At 35.4% G+C, this 16,475-nt stretch overlaps 2 protein-coding genes across 3 annotated transcripts in view; one reads left to right on the forward strand and one right to left on the reverse strand.

Annotated features, from left to right (window-relative positions):
* The first annotated feature begins 3,202 nt into the window (after positions 1-3,202).
* On the forward strand, positions 3,203-4,975 carry LOC131432393 (oocyte zinc finger protein XlCOF6-like). The gene is made up of 2 exons (XM_058598632.1): positions 3,203-3,456; positions 3,515-4,975. The coding sequence occupies exons 1-2, from the start codon at positions 3,313-3,315 to the stop codon at positions 4,553-4,555; spliced, it is 1,185 nt and encodes a 394-aa protein (XP_058454615.1). The 5' UTR covers positions 3,203-3,312; the 3' UTR covers positions 4,556-4,975.
* Positions 4,976-13,664: 8,689 nt separating this feature from the next.
* Positions 13,665-16,475, reverse strand: part of LOC131426941 (RAC serine/threonine-protein kinase) — a 40,719-nt gene continuing 37,908 nt past the window's right edge. For both annotated transcript variants that reach the window (XM_058589731.1, XM_058589732.1), the window contains one exon: positions 13,665-16,475. In XM_058589731.1, coding sequence (XP_058445714.1) covers positions 16,395-16,475 — 81 coding nt within the window. In that variant the 3' untranslated portion in view covers positions 13,665-16,394.

The raw sequence follows: 16,475 nt of genomic DNA on the forward strand, positions 1-16,475 counted from the left end.
CACGCAGCCCGCCTGGGTTCGATTCCCAACCCCGCACATAGGGTCAGAAAGATTTTCTGGTCCGAAGAGGCGAATGACCTGTTAAAGCCTCTATAATTGAAAAAAAAAACTTTGTATATGAAAATCAATGAAGAAAAATTTCTTCATTTTGAGAGCAAGGAACACAAGTTTTGAGTTGAACTTACTCAAATTTTGAACAAAATATTTTTTTCTTATTTTAAGTAAAAATTAATTAAAATTAATTAAAAATTAATTTTGACAATTTCGTCTCTCAACGCAAAAATTAGTAGATAGATGGTAACTCAAGTTTAGAGTACGTTCACTTTTTATGAATTTGAGTGATGTGTCACTCAATTTTGAGTTATGTTCAATGAGGGTATACACGTGAATTAGGTTTTGCACGAACATAAGATAACCTCATAAAAGTTAACAGTCGCCGTGTATTTCGACCGTCCCACGACAAAAGGGCCTAACTGCAAATGACAGTTTCTCTTTGTTCACTTTTTCTTTCACGATTTACCGAACAGATTTTACGCTGTACTCTTAGCAAAGCTTTCAATTTAAAACTACAAGGTTTACATTTATATTGGGAACTTTAGAGAATTTTTAATAATGGCTCCGTAATAATCAAAAGAGAATGTAAACAAAGAGAGGCTCTCATTTGCTCTTTTGTCGTGGGACTAACGATTTGTTCATCAGAGGTTCATCATTTGAATTTAAAAAATGCAAGTCGCCTTACACTAAGCAGATTCATACAAATATCGCTCCTTAGTGCTGGAAAACGCATACAGGACAATCTTTTTAGTTCTTTTCACTGTGGAATACGTTTTTTAAGGACTATTCACACATATCCGGTCCGGTTCAGTGCCGGTACGACACCGTGCACGGATACTGATATTATTTCATTCGTTTTCTATGCACGCATTCACACCTAACCGGCACCGTGAGTTTCAGTGCAGCTCGCCGTCAGTGTAGCGTCCGTCTGGCAAACTCAAATTCGTCGTCACCGATATTTTTTATTTTCATTGAAGTCGGTATGTCACTGCATTTGCCGTGCCGGAAAGGAAACAGCACGGAAACGGAACGGAAGGGTTCCGACAAGCCAAGACAGACTAACGGCGCACTGAAGGCACTTTCACTGAACCGTCACGGAACTGAAATTTGTGAATAGTCCTTTAACAGACAATTTCTCGTCATTTTTCAATTTTTAATTTGCAGTCGGACCGTACATGATCATTAAAAGCGGCATTACAAAAAAATAATATCTTTGTAATGAACGTGTATGGTGCAGTAATGACGAGTTTTTCTATGCAAATTTGAAATATCATTACTTAGTCAGCATTAAAAATGACAAAAATAATTCTCGTGTAAGGGCCGTTATTGAGTACTAAGTAATGACGTTCCAAATTTGTATAGCGGCCCATACACGTTCAGTTTTCCGGTTAGTTTCAAATGAACTTTGGAACTGAACAATTGCCTGAACTAAGCGTGTGTGGCGTCAGGTCTAGTTTTGCGTTTTTTTTTCAATAATATAATTTTTAAGGTACACTGCTTAAGCACGAAGATTCCAAGAAGTTTTTCTAACTTTCATTAACAACTAACTTAAAACCACAGACTAACAGACATGACAGTATAAGTAAATTCTTATAAAAATAATTTTTCGTGATGCACTAGTTCCACCTATATTGAGCTGCGCGAACTATTTACGGGTTCGATTTTGTATTGCGTTGGCGGATGAGAAGTAGGCAAAATTATGTATATAGTTTTGGCAATATGTATTAAATCTGTATCCTGCATGAAATTCGCATGGACGTATACAAATCTATACATTACAGGTAATTCTGTATGAATGGCAACTCTGTTTGTAAATGAAAAAAATAAAAACAGTCTAGATGACAGACATGATGTTTTTGATAGGGTAACGTGGCACCATCGTGACACATTTGAGTACTGTCCCAAATAAAGGAATATTCGAAATGACCGTTGAAATGATTGAAGAATCTACTTTAAGTGTCCTGTCTGTTAGTCTGTGTTAAAACTAGGATAGTATAGTTAGAGTTTTGCGTTTTGTTTTCATGTCGGTATCATAATTTTTTTTACAAGTTTACAGTTTGAAATTATATTAAAATTTTGTCTTCTTTTCATCCGTTTTGGAAACATTAGTCGAGAGGCTTTTCAAATTCACAACAGGGGTCCACAAAAACAAAAAAAATACTTTTCCACGAAGTGAAAATAATACTCAATAGCGGGGATTGAACGTGTAAGGACAGTTAAGATGATTTATTCATACAAATTTGGAATGTCATCACTTAGTAATCATTAAAAATGACATTAATAATTCTGGTATAAAAGCCACTCATGGCTGATTTTTTTTAAACCTATGGTTTTTAAATATATGGAACATCATAATTATTTCGTATGGTTTTTAGCCACAAGATTTTCGGATTTCAAAAAACAACACAAATTAAAGAAAATTCGAATCAGTCGTGGCTATGGCTGAGAAAAACATGTGCGTATCGGTTATTTCTATTGATTACCGTAAGTTTTCGTCAGCAAAATTACCGAACATATGATTCTAATCTTATGCAATACTACCAAAGATAAATAATAAAGACATGTACGTGCTTATAAATATTTTTGAAAAATGTGATTTGTTCCCGGTACCTTCTGAAATGACCGCACCCACCGCTTGGTGAAGCGCGAGATTAATTGCATTGTTATCATTTCAACCAAAGTGTGTGAAATCTCAATATATACAAATGAGCTACCGAATCGAAAGGGTTCTCACGGTTTGACACTTGCATTTTGAATGTATGATGGGAACTCAGCAATGCAACCAATTTATCACCATTCGTGCCAGTTTCACGGAGGACCGTAGATGTGCGCCAAAAAAAAGATCGTGACTGTCATGTCTGGAAATTCGTTTGTGAATACTACCAAACAGCTGGAGTTCTATGCGGAAAATTAAAATCAGCTAAACCACATTCAATCTCAAGCTGAATAGAAAGAACTCAACCGTTGAATAGAACCTACTTGCTTTTGAGTACTTGTTTACATGGTACCAAAGGAATCAACATCGACCTCTTTTAATTAATATTAAGTTTTTGTACACGACTATACTGGGTGAAAAATACTTAAAATTAAGTAAATGTTTGGCGGCGTGTAGATCTAGCGGCTCCGTTTCTTTGGATGTCATTATACAGTGGTTAAAAAAGAGTCTAAAGTTCACTGTACTGACGTCAGTAATGTTGATTGATATTCTGCACGTTTGTTTTGATAATTTCGATCAATAAATGAAAACGAAGAAAACGTATGATGGAATCAGCATTACTGTATAATTGCTGTCGGATTTGTTTGAATGTGGAGAAAACCTTTCTACCGTTGAGCACTGAGGTGGAATACGAAAGTGTTACGATCACATGCATGGATATGTACTGTAGTGTAACTGCATTGAATGTACACATCAAAACGTAAATTACCCGAAACATTTTGACTTTGATGTTATTATTTATAGGCACATGATAAGACAGTTTCCAACAAACTGTGTATCAACTGTTTTTCTGAGCTTAACAACTGTTATCGATTTAGAAGTAAAGCACTAGAATCATTCGAAAAACTTTTGAAAAATTATCACAGCCGAAACTCAGTTAATCCCTCAATTAACGACCGTGCACCAGTGACATTTTTAGATAAATCGTATAAATCCTCAAACGCAAGTGTCGATGGTAATGACACTGAATCTAAAGAATGCTTCAATCACAAACAGAAGCTTGGTGTGGACATTAAAACCGATGTAACAACCTGTGAAATAGAAGCACAGAACGATGAAATTTCGTTATGCTTAGAAGAAACTACGGATATTTATGAAGAGGAATTTTTAGAAATAGATTGTGTTGAAACTATTCAAGATCAATATGCTGAGCCAATAAATGACCACAATCCGAATGATAAAGCACATAGTGATGAAGAAACAAATCAAGTCACAAGCCAGCCATTTAAGTGTGTAGTTTGTTCGAAACAACTGGAGTCTCAATCAATTTTGGATAGTCACTTTGTGGCAGAGCATTGTCAGCAAGAGCGTAGAGATGGGAACTTTATTTGCTTGGTGTGTAAAAAAAGCTTCGGAATGAGAAAAACGCTGCGGCAACATTGTCGAATACACCAGAAGTGTGATTTGCGAAGGTTTCGATGCAGTTTTTGTCATAAAGGATTCAACTATGGTCATCATTTGAAAATTCACGAGAGAACCCATACCATGGAAAAACCATTTTCTTGTGGTGCATGTACAAAGAAATTTGCTTCGAAGGATCGACTTAAAAATCATGAGTTACAGCACGTTGAAAATTACAGACACAACTGCGAATCATGCAGTAGTTCTTTTCGAAGTAAGAAAGGACTTAGAATGCACGCCATTCTCAAGCATGACAAGGCTGTTAATATGTTCGAACCAATCGATTGTTCAACCTGTGGAAAAGCATTGTTTTCACAATCTGCCGCCAGTGCGCACTTCAAGGGGCCTTGTGGTACGACGTTAACAAAAATAAATAAATTTTGATGAAGTACCTACGATTCTCACTAGTGGTTCTGTCCGATCATAGCTCCTGTGTCCACTAAAAGATCATTTTTTGAGATACTCTCCTTTCATTTACTTAAAGTTGAAAAATTTGAAGTTGGTTTGAAATGTTCATTCACATTCAGGTACTGTTAATGGAGTGTTTTGTTCAGCATAAATGTTTATACATTTTAAATTGTCAATCCAGTTGATTTTTAATAACGTATTAAATATATGCCTATTTTGAACCACGTTTCCATGGTGTCAACTGATGTCTAAAAATAATATTACCTGATTCTTCAGTTCAGCTTGAACATAGCCCAGAAATTTGACAGATTTAATTTTTTTTCTATAAGCTCGATTACAACTTTAACGAAACGTTTTTACGCGGAGATTACGTACCTCATAATAAAAAACCCTTCCTAATCCACCTAGTTGTGTGATAATGCCTTTCTCTTTCTTCAGAACAGTCTCATGAAAATCTTTTTATTAAATCATTTTTGATACTAATTTGAGCTCATTTTTGTCACCAATTTATTCAGATTGATTGTAGTAGTTTACAAAAACATGCTGCAGTGTTTATGTCACATACTCGGCATCATTTCGACAATTTCTCAAACCAAGCGCTTGACAGTTGCGTTGCCCATTTGTATGAGAAGAGTGATACTAATCTAAAAATCTGTTTTAATCCACCTATTGGTGTAATGATGCCTTTCTCATATCAATCATACTATCATATATAATACTGTGGTATTCTTCAAAATAATTTTCTTCGATTCCTTAAAGAATAACCGAAATCGGTTTGTTTGACCGTCTACTGATAAAAACTATCAATTGGAGAAGATTTTAGGTCGATTTAAAAAAAATCGGTTTTTCGCCCTTTTTAAAGACTTTACCCTATATTTCCAGATCCGGAAGTCATATCCGAATGAAATTCAGGAATTACGTGTGGAACCACAGGACCTTTCATTTGAACCTAAGTTTGTGAAAATCGGTTCAGCCATCTCTGCGAAAATTGAGTGGTAAACATATCTTCGAAAAGTGCACACACACACACTCAGAGACATTTTCTGATCTCGTCGATTGGTATATAAAACTATGGGTCTCCGAGGTACCGCTCGATAGTCGGCAGAAAAAGGCAAAACGCATAACATTGAAAGTAGAGCTGTGCGCCGCCGCCGCCGATAATTTCGACACGCCGCCAATTTAAGAAAAAGATGATCAGCGCGCCGGTTATCCCATTTTAATCGTGCCGCCGATAATATTACATCAGCCGAAAAAATGATTTTGTCAATGTGGAAAATTGTTTACAGTTTTCATGAAAATTCATTGAAAATTACAGTACAGTCACTTTCCTCCTACTTATACTGAAACTCAGTACTACCGTTGTCAACCGAAGCCAATGTCATTTGATTCAAAGTCTATTTTCTGTCTTTATTTAAAAGGTTTTGAGCTATTGGCACATTATCGCACCATTATCGGTCGCGACATCTGAAAATAAAAAATGGAACCAAGAAAAGGAGGGTTCTTCCGAAAAAAAAATAATGTTAGGTTTTGTCGGATTAACATTTTTTTTTAGAAACCAGTGTAGTGTTGATTTCTCGGGTACTAGAATGTTTAGCGATCGAGTACCATTTATTTTGGATACTTTATTTGTTATTTCCGGGCATTTGAAAAATGGTATTGAACAAAGTTTCATGCTCCATTCTAAATAAACGTTAGTTTTCGCACAATAAATTAAGATCAACGTTACCAACTCAAAGTAAAAACATTTTCTTCTACTTCTACTATGACTTTTCAAATGAATTTACCCGTTTTTATAAGAAATCGTTACAAATGTGAAGTAATTAAAATTTGAATTTGTTAATTTGATATTATTTTTGATATCTGAATGAATTTGAGCGCCAAATCGATTTTATGTTAATTACATACGTACGAAAAAGATATACTTATTTTTTGAGTTGATAAAACGATTTTTATACATGATAATTATCAACTATGTAAAAAGCGATTTGAAAAATAGTTCCGAATAAAACTTCATATTTCTTGCTCATAATAAAAAAAACCCTTTGTATATGAATGAAATATTTATTTAAACAATAGTCAACCATCTCCAAATAATCGCACTTATACTCATCTCAATTTCTCTTCTAATTCGATGCATTCGAAACCATTTACCATCTCTATTCACTACGTTGGCTTTAATGGATCACATAAACATTAGGATCTTTGATTGTAGGTCGACAAAACAATAAGATAGAGAAATTGTCCTGTGTGAATCAATATTAACATTTTTAAAATGTTTATAATTGATTACGCCGAATCGCGCCGCCTCCGCCGCCGATGTTTTCAGGAAACAGCGTCACGCCGATTCGCCGCCGCCGCTGGTCAAAAAGACGTTCCAGCCGCCGATGTTGACAATTTTGATCGGCGCACAGCTCTAATTGAAAGCTCGTATTGAAAAAATCGCATTACCTTAAAAATTCGCATAAAAAACCATTAAACTAAAAAAATATGGACTATGTGTACAATTTGCTCATCGACACTATGTTGAATGTAGCCTTCACATGGCGACACTACACTAAGGTCTTTTTTATGCGGTTTTTAATGCAACTTTTTTCGTGCGAATTTTCAGAGTTATGCGGTACGTAAACTCGCATAAAAAAGACTTCAGTGTATTCGAGTGCTACATTAACTTAACGCTTAATTGTTGTGTTGTTAGGTAAAACAGATAACATATACAGGCTCGATCAAAATTGTTCAAACTCCTGTATAAATTTCAAATTTGCTATATGTTGGAAACACTATTGACATTTACTCGACTATTCACCGTGATCTTCCAAAACGTTCCACTGCGGTCCGGAACGGTAACAAAATCCTCCTGCCTGTTATAGAAATATTCCAAATACAACAATTTGAGCTATTCTCACATGATTTCTCTAAGTGTCAAGGACAACTTCATTTCTATTTCGTTCAAATCACACGAGAACTCGGACGGAATAAAACAAAACTAAACTTGACATTTTAACCAACACCAAAACAAAAATTTAGTGTTAAGTGAAGCACCTAAATTGTGTCACCATGTAAATACTGCACCCTAAATAGTGTCAATCGCGGTGACATCTGCAAGGATTCTTCAAGCTGATGAAGCAATTTTACACAAAGTCCATATGTGAGCCTGTATATCTGTTTTCTGTGATAAAAAGTTTTATAGCTCAATAGGCTGCTATTAACTTTTATCCGGGGCCAACTAATGATTCCGGAACTCCAGGGTGAAGAGTGTTTAAAATTTCAACCTGTCAAATAGAGCGACGATGCCAAAAACGAAAAAATGCTTCTAATTATTGCTCAAAACCATTTCGGTTATGCTAGTTTTTGTCCGCAGTATCACATTGCTGAACGCCGCCTACAAAGTACTCTCCCAAATTCTTTGCCGTCGTCTATCACCAATAGCTAAGGAATTCGTAGGGCCGTACCAAGCGGGATTTACTGGAGCCCGCGCCATTACGGATCACATATTCGTGATAAGACTGCGGTATACGACACAATGAACAGCTGTGGCAGATTATGCACGAAGACGGTTTTCCGGATTCGGTCCCTTCGAATCTCGGAGAGGGCTACGGCAATATTGTTTTGTCGTACAGTCTGTACAGTTGACGAAATTGTTATTGTGATACGTAACAACATACATCGGACTGAAAGCCAGAGCTAGGCGTATCAGAAACAAAATATATGAGAGGAAGAAGCTCTAAAGAAGAAATACCAGCAGAAAAATTCAGAGGCCTATTTTAGCAGCAAATTGTGCGTATTTTGGAAACAGAAAAACCCTTCGATTGAGTAAAGTACGCCACCGCAGTTGGAAAACGGAATTATTTTTTTGAAGTACTAGTACACTTTTTTATAAGATTTGTCGAATTGCAAAATTTGCTTGAAGAACCACCTACTGGCCGACTACGATAGACAATGAAAATGGTTCATGAATCTGATCCGATAGGCGCAAAAAAGAGGATTACGGCGAGTGAAGTATATTGATCAAGTAAAGGAGAATTTACGTATCCAGGCTTTTACTGCCCGTACTTGCATATCAGTCCCATATGGAAAATCGGCATGTCGAGAAAAAGACGATCAAAATTTTATTTCCGAATGTTTTGATTTATTTTGTTACCTAATGCTAAATCATGGTATTATTACACGAAATATCAGTAATACACCTTTGCTATTCCAATATTGCAACAAATGAAATTATTGAAATTTGCACTGAATATGACTGATATGGGTACTTTGCATATGGGACAGACAGGAGTAGATATTTTTTTCACATTTTACTAAACAAATCCTCAACTTTAATTGCAATTTCTGAGAGTATATTTAGAATAGATTTCATGACTCAAGCTAACTCAAAATTGGCGAAAATCGATATGGGAGTGATATGCGAGTATGGGCAGTTTAGTGGTTGGCAAAGAGTGATCATTGATCGAGCTATACATGAAGTATGCAATATCCAAAAAGTGTTAAATAAATAGTGTAAACTTCGCGTCTGCTTAGCAGTTTAAACTGAACTACTAGACGGAGATGGCAGTTCAATTTGAACTTCTTTAAGTACTGATAAGCCGAAGGCGAAACGTGAAGAAAATAAAATTTAATATTGTGCGAAAAACCGGTTACTTTGTAAACAAAAACCCCTGAATGTGTGCCTGGAGACATTTGTAAAATACAGCAAAGAAAACCACAAGAAAAGGACTGACAGGTAATAAAAGTTTACGCCCGAACAAACTTTCCTGTTGCTATTCATTCGACAGTTTTTGGAAGGACCACACAACAATAATAATGAGTCATGTGAGAAATGACCACCACACACCACTACGTGAATTAAAACAGGGTCTTAAAATAGCTTCAGCTGAAAAATGCCAAATGACAAATCTAATAAAAAAGTGTATTAGTTGCATTAAAAAAAAAGTCAAATTTTCGAATAAATAAATAAATAAAATTTCGAACAATGTTTAATCGAATTCTACACTGGAAAAAAAAACAATTTTTAAAATTTAAAGTCGATGTTGAAAAATACCCTTTTTTTATTTGGATGAAATTTTGTCCCATGATCGGTAATTAGCTGTTCATGCATTGAGACCCTTATTACCGTTCTCACTTCCACTTTCACATTCACTTCACTGACATGTCACTTCACTTGATTTTACCTATTACCAGTATCACGCATAGTGAAGTGATCACTGCCCAAGTAACATTTTTAATATTATTAAATACTTGTAGCTGTCTTCAATGCTACATAATAAATCTTGCAATAAAACTTTAAACTCCACGAAAGCCTACTGAAAACCTCTATAAGAGCATGTTCCTGCAAAGTGGACCATTCTTCATAAGGTTTATAAATCTTGAATGATCTGAAAATGAATCATGAAAGTCCAACATATTTTCTCGTTTTTGCATTTCGAAGTTTATTTGATGTCAATAAATGCTACGGTATAGAACATCATAATGGCGGCCATGAAATTTCTTTTAATGCAAATTACACTTAACCAAAGACATCATATTAACAAGATATCCAGCTCTCAGATTTCCCGAACAAATCATTGGCAACATCCTTTTTTGCGAGCATGTCGCCCTCAGGTGAGTCCGCATCGAATCTCATACATAGAAGTAGGGGAGAGAAATGTCAAATTCGTGCGCGCCAAAGTAGCAGGGCTGTGCACCCATACAATTGACATAACATGTTGAATGAGACGCCGTGCGATGGCGTTGCTGAACTGAAGATTGAGATCGCTCCAAGCTGACAGGGTCTGACTTAACCTAAGAAGCAATAAATCAAATAGCCTACAACTAATGTGTCATAAATGTACTTTAGAACCCTCAAATTTACTCTGAGTGAAATTGTCATAGAATGAACACGCACACACACAAAACTAGATTTATGAAAGAATTTAACTGGCAATAATGTTTTAAAGAAAATGTTTGAAAGCAATATTAAGAGTGTTTGCATGGTTTTATTCTAGAGCAAATTGTTTTATTTTAATTTTATTTTTAGTGTAGGTAAAGGGTTTTATAGAAGCTTTGAAAACTATGATATTACTGGTTAAAAGAGACACTTATTATAGTTGTCATAAAACAGGTAGTGATTGAAAAATCAATTACAAAACTCCTATAAATTATAATCAAAACCATAAGGCATTCGAATTGTTACTTGGGTGTGGTGGAAAAAAATAATTTTTTCAACAAAATATTGGTGGCGTGATGTTCATAATGGCATCAAGACTTGCGTAATAAGGACCTACATTCACTTCACTTGATTTTCACCGTAAAGTGATACTCATAATAAGGGTCACAGTCATTTCACTTGGTTTTCACCGTGTAGTGACACCGGTAATAAGGGCCTGAATTTCTAACGAAAACGTTTTCTTGTCAAAACGGATTTTTCTGGTGTCTTCTTATCGAAAACTGAACTAAACTGAAGATCATAATGAAAAGAATATGAAGATCATAAAGATAAAAATTCAACTTAATCAAAATTGTCAGTGACTTCAAATTTTTAAAAGATTTTCATGCGAATTTCAAGAATATTTGTTTGGTTATAAGCTTTTCAATGTTTTTATTTGAAAATTTAGTTTTTGTGAAAACCCTAGGCTTTGGATGATGAGCTACAGGGCGCGTACCCCCCTTTGGTGGATGGGGGTGGGAGTCAATTTATACTTCGTATTGACAAAGTCGGACCATAGATCGATCGATCGTTCGCTTATAAAAGTAAAAAGATGAAAATTGTTATGTTATCTAGATCGATCTCGGAGTGGACAGGACTAATACTGCTTGAAATTGACAATAGGTCATTAGGTGGTTTCGAGCATTCTTATGCCTGGAATTGATTACCAATTTGAATTATCTTTATCTAGTTGGGATGAATATTAATATATAATAATCGTCCTGGACTGGTGAATTTAATTCAAAAAGGAGGACTATTGTTATCAGGAATAGGAGTAAATTGATATCTTATGAACCGTTTAGGAACTTTCAACCCTTTCCGATCCGGTTCGGTGTCGGTAATGTTTACAAGTTGCAATGACAGCGAGACTGATTGATCGGGTGTAAATACACTCTCAAATCGAGAAAGGTTTGAATGTTCTTAGATTTCTCCAACTTGGACACAGATGTCACCTTCTAACTAAGAGTGTGAGATGTGTGTTTCTGGAAGAGAACGGTTCACGTGGACCATTTCATCCTATCACACCTAGTATTTCTTCACGAAATACATTGTTTCCTGGATGCGTGCTCAACACTAAACTAAAAGGCCCAAAACTTAGTTTAGACCTAAATTGCTCTAAAGCAGTCAAAATGATTGGAAGAGAGAAAGTCAATAATAAAAACTGTGACATAATCAATAAAAGCTAGTGCAGTGTGCCTTAGTGCATATATCGTTAAATAAAGAAATTAGGGATGTCGCAATATCGATCGATTAATCGAGTAATCGATTAATAACCCAGATAATCGAGTAATATTTAATCGATTAACTTAAAACTAAGATTCGATTATTGAGCTAATCGAATAATCAAAAAAATCCTATAGTGATAATCGAATGAATAATCGAGTAATCGAATAATAACCCAGGTAATCGAATAGTTTCAAAATTATACTCGATTATTAAATAATCGAGTAATTCGACATTTCCGACATCCCTAAAAGAAATAAGTTCATAGAATTTTAAGCAATCCTTTCATTGTTTACATATTGCAACTTTCCTGGGCAATCTAGTGTTAAATGCGCATCCTTACGTTATATAATTTAACAAGCTTACTAACACCTGATTTTATTTTATTTTATGTTTTTAACGAAAACCGAACCTGCTAAAACAAAGGATTATCATCGAAGATTTAAGACCAAAAAACAGACCCTAGAATGTTCTCAAGAAAATGAAGAATAATAGGTATTTTATAGAATTACCTAGCTTTTGGTAAGTAAAATGCCTTACGATTTTTACTATCACTTTTATTATTATTAATATTATTATTATTATTATTATTATCAATCTTATTATTATTCCTTTATTCTTGATAATCTACTAGCTTGTGATATTGACAGGTGTCTCCGGTATAGTAAAAAGCAATGCAATAGGGCAAAATGAAACGTAACGGAACATCGACAAAGATAGAAACAATTAGAATAGATTAGATTGGATAGTGTAAGTAGACCAAACATATCTACATTGATTACGGAACTTCAAAATAATAATCGTAAGTACCGCTTCAGACATAAAAGACTATATAGGAAAGCAGGGCCAAGACCGAAGCGGATACAATGCGAAATTTTGCAAAGCTTCATCGACGAGGACATTTAAGACACAGAAGCAGTTGGTAGGATGACAAAATACCAATACGATAAAGACGCACGACTCAATGATTGACTGGTTACAGGGTGAAGCACACACTTCCTGCCCAAGTGACAAACTCTCTGGTGAACTTGTAATAGAAGATATTCGTATCTTTAGTTGCAAATTGATAACCGTAAAGGAATCTGTCGCTTGGGTTACATGCTGGAAGGTTTCCTCCTTCGTTACTAGTGTTCATTTGGGCACCATAGCCTAGTTCGTCTGATATGGAAAGTGCGGATCGTTGTAACCACCCCCCTCGGCCAGAGCAGCCTGTAAAGGAAAAAAAAGTTAGTTTTTGTGAAAACACTAGTACAACACTTTTTTGTAGAATTTGTCATTTTTCGACTATAGTCATTTGAAACGATTTGGCGTAACAATCGTTTAAATCTTCCACTACGAATCCCTGGAAACAGCGACTTTATTGTGGATGATAACGGATTTAAGTATATGGATTAAATTGTGACCATCGACCAGCACCGACAGAGAAATACAGTAGCATATTTCAGCTAAAATTTGTACGCACTTTGAGTTTCGGTTTATGATACGCTCATAAGACCGGATGTTCCCTATAGGTACGAACGACCATGGTCTGAGAGTTTTGAAGACATGAATCCGATATAACAAAAAAAAAACATTTTGTATGACTAATCGATACGGACAATCCCTGTTAGTAATGATACTTTTGTTTAGTATTCTTGTTCCGGGAGTATTCCAAACATTTCAATTAAAGCAAACACACAGTTTTACTACTGATTAAAGCATTATATTTTTTCACTTAAATTAACGTCGTTTTTGTTTTGTTTCCCAAATGATGATTATTCTAACGGTCGATATTTTAGGTTTTATCTTTTCTATAATAGTTTTTAGTCAACTACAGACTTCATGGTTATCAATAATTACTTAGTACCTTTCTTAACACTAGCATAATATTATATCTCGTTTTATTTCTTCTTATCAAGAATTTCATAGTAATGTTGCGTTATCCAACATACAGCTCAAGCTGAGCTGTCTTATTAGGATTTTTCTCTTATCTAAGGCAGTGATATATTTCAGATTTTCCGTGTGTTCAATGTGTTTTCGTTATCGTGTTTTTTTGTGTATAAATGTTCAGTTTATCAACTGCTCCCCATGTTTAGGTATATACCAATATGACAAACTCGCCGAATGTTCAATCGTCAGTCAAGCACAATAATTAAGACGTACGGTAACGCGTTGAACGGTGACTTGATTGAGTACCGGTAAAGTATTCAGAAGATATCAATAAATTAAAAATTGCCGTTCATCGTTACGTTATAATATACTGATTCTGCATTATGGCCTGATTAGATTATTCGAAGCAAAGTGATTTCGCAGGAGACCGGAAATGATTCGCTTAGAAGCGTTCTATCCTGATTCGAATTTAAGCTGATTTGCTATTGATTTCATAAACCACGTTGAATTCAAATGAATTCCTAGAATATACCAGCTATTTAAACCCCATTGCCAAAATGTGAAAAAAGGTTGTACGTTATTTGGCCGAAATTTGTTTGGCGAAAATTCTTTTGGTATAACTTTTGATTGTCATAAATTTGTCTGACATAAAGCCGTTCGGCATGAAATAAAAAGACATAGTGTGTCATTTGGCATAACTTTCAATTGTGCACATTTCCTTCAGATTTTCGATTTGTTCCAATTGTGTGATTCTTTTAGCGGACTCCTCGCAACTTGTCGGTAGTGGCGGCCCCCACACACAAACCTGTAATCTACCCGTTTACCCGGTCTACCCAAAGCTGAGAGTTATTGCTCTGCAAGAGAAAGTTGAACTAATCGAATATATAAAGGAAAAATGCACAATTGAAATTATGCCAAATGAAACAGTATGTCTCTTTATTTCATTCCAAATGACAATATGCCAAACAAATTTATGCAAAACGAACTTATGCCAAAGAAATTTCGGCCAAATAACGTACACCCGAAAAAAAAACGGTTAGTTTTAACATTTCCGCTTTGAACAAACTAGTGACATTCAATGTGAGTACTTTGTGCTTAGCTAATCATTCATGCACTTGAGTTCACAACGTTGCCGTCTGCATTTAGTGTTTTTTTTATTTTTTCATTAATGCATATAATCGATTAAGTTATTTCATTTGGTTTTACACAAAAAATAAAATAATATGTGAAGTGTTCGTTTATTATCTTCAGTTCGTCACTACGCCGAATTTTGGACAAATGAAATAATTTCCATTATCTCGCATCCCACATGTAGGGAACACTTTGGAAACCGATAATTACTTAGAATCTTTTCAAAACGAAGTTATACTAATTTGCTCCGGTAAAGCTCTGTCGAAGCCTCATTTTTTTCGTAGATGTTATAAGCTAATTCAAAAATTTCCAAATCTATTCTTGCTACCAAAGCACCGCGGGCATACACAAACTACCAATAGGTGATATTCATGATATCAGCGCTTATTTTATAAATCAAAATTAAAAGGATTTCCTATTCGCTTTAGAGCCGGGAGCCACGTGACGCGTAGTTTGGAAATAATTTTGAAATCCATAGAAGTACTTGTTAATAACTTTCAATGATAGTTACGATAAATGTTTATTATGACATCTTGGTTATTCTTACAGCTAGTTAAAATTAAGGGCTGACATTATGCATTTTAACACTTTCGTTTGCTTCCATTATCCCTTGATTATTCTTACATTGGTTTTACAATTTTATCACAGTTCGATCCGTCTCATATTATATTTAGTATCATTTTTGTTATATCCTTACACCTGGTAGCATATTCAGTTTTCTTCTGTTTTTTTTTTTTTGTCAAGGAAGAGCAATTTTATTCGCAGGAGAGGTGTGTGTGGTTTCTTAGTTTAATTGTTCTTCATTGCATGTTTTCATATTTATGTTGATTGGTGGCGGGTGGGAAAAAATTTATTGGAATGGGTTCACATCGATTGCACAGCCTGAGCGACTTGCGTGTCTTCCTACTTTCGGGCTATTGTTCGTTTTGGGTCCTACTATTGACTGACCACTGCTGTGTGATTGCATTTTGTTTTGTTTCGTTATTAGCGTTACCTGAAATAAACCGGTCTATTGCTGAGGCGTACTTGTTGATGCGGGATTGTTCCTTGAGTACTATGCTCCTGTGGACATCATCCTGTCAACTAATCTGAAAAAATTGTTGCTAGCCTCCTGGGCCCATTTCCTGCTATTCATTCGATTCGATTTCATACATCTACACTTTCAACCTAATGCATTTTCCGAACTGCAAAATGTGACTGTACAATGGAAAAGGCTTACCTGAATTAAACGCACCGCACCCACGGTCTTAAGCACTCTTGTAACGGTTTCAAACAAAAATGACAACAAACGCATCAAGCCCGCTGAAAAGTATACGGGGCAAGTCGTATTGGTAACGATTTCGATGCCTCGCAAGACATTGGTGTTGATGCCGTATGCATGCATGACCTCGCTCTGTTCCGTATGTAGCTTCACTGCATCGACACGAAGCTGGTCGGGTTGTTGATGAACGACGGTGTATTTAAGGTGGATGCCATGTCTTGATAGCTGAA

The sequence above is a fragment of the Malaya genurostris genome, chromosome 2 (genome assembly GCF_030247185.1).
Source record: "Malaya genurostris strain Urasoe2022 chromosome 2, Malgen_1.1, whole genome shotgun sequence".
In the NCBI taxonomy this organism is placed as follows: Eukaryota; Metazoa; Arthropoda; class Insecta; order Diptera; family Culicidae; genus Malaya; species Malaya genurostris.

Excerpts from the sequence above, each read along its gene's own strand:
- LOC131432393 (XM_058598632.1), top strand. The coding sequence starts at position 3,313 with ATGATGGAATCAGCATTACTGTATAATTGCTGTCGGATTTGTTTGAAT. Across the intron at positions 3,457-3,514 it reads GTAGTGTAACTGCATTGAAT|GCACATGATAAGACAGTTTC; the intron begins GTACACATCAAA and ends TATTATTTATAG.